This window comes from Penaeus monodon, chromosome 22 (assembly GCF_015228065.2).
Source record: "Penaeus monodon isolate SGIC_2016 chromosome 22, NSTDA_Pmon_1, whole genome shotgun sequence".
In the NCBI taxonomy this organism is placed as follows: domain Eukaryota; kingdom Metazoa; phylum Arthropoda; class Malacostraca; order Decapoda; family Penaeidae; genus Penaeus; species Penaeus monodon.
In genome coordinates, this window is record NC_051407.1 from 27,555,813 (window position 1) to 27,556,186 (window position 374).

A 374-nucleotide genomic window follows, 5' to 3' on the forward strand; every position below is an offset into this window, starting at 1 on the left:
TCGACTCCATCCCAATATTCAAAATCATCCCAAATACGCAGTTTATAACCACAATCATCTTTTTTCTCGACTTAGATCCAAATACGCAGTTTATAACCACAATCATCTTTTTTCTCGACTTAGATCCAAATACGCAGTTTATAACCACAATCATCTTTTTTCTCGACTTAGATCCAAATACGCAGTTTATAACCACAATCATCTTTTTTCTCGACTTAGATCTGAAACTTGCCTTGACTTCCTCCTTGGGTCCAGCGATGAGAGAGGTACCAGTGTCCACAATGGTCTCACAAGGGTTGCAGAAGTCCTTTTGCACTCCGCCAACCTTGATTCTGGGGGTGGGGGGTGGGGGGTGGCGGTGGATGTTAGATGCA

The 374-nt window shown here is 43.0% G+C and overlaps 1 protein-coding gene across 2 annotated transcripts in view; it reads right to left on the bottom strand.

The window, feature by feature from the left end:
- Nucleotides 1–374, bottom strand: part of LOC119587064 (lysosomal aspartic protease-like) — a 16,396-nt gene that overhangs the window by 5,680 nt on the left and 10,342 nt on the right. For both annotated transcript variants that reach the window (XM_037935813.1, XM_037935812.1), the window contains exon 7: nt 233–332. In XM_037935813.1, the coding sequence (XP_037791741.1) occupies nt 233–332 (100 nt within the window). The remainder of the gene's footprint in view (nt 1–232; nt 333–374) is intronic.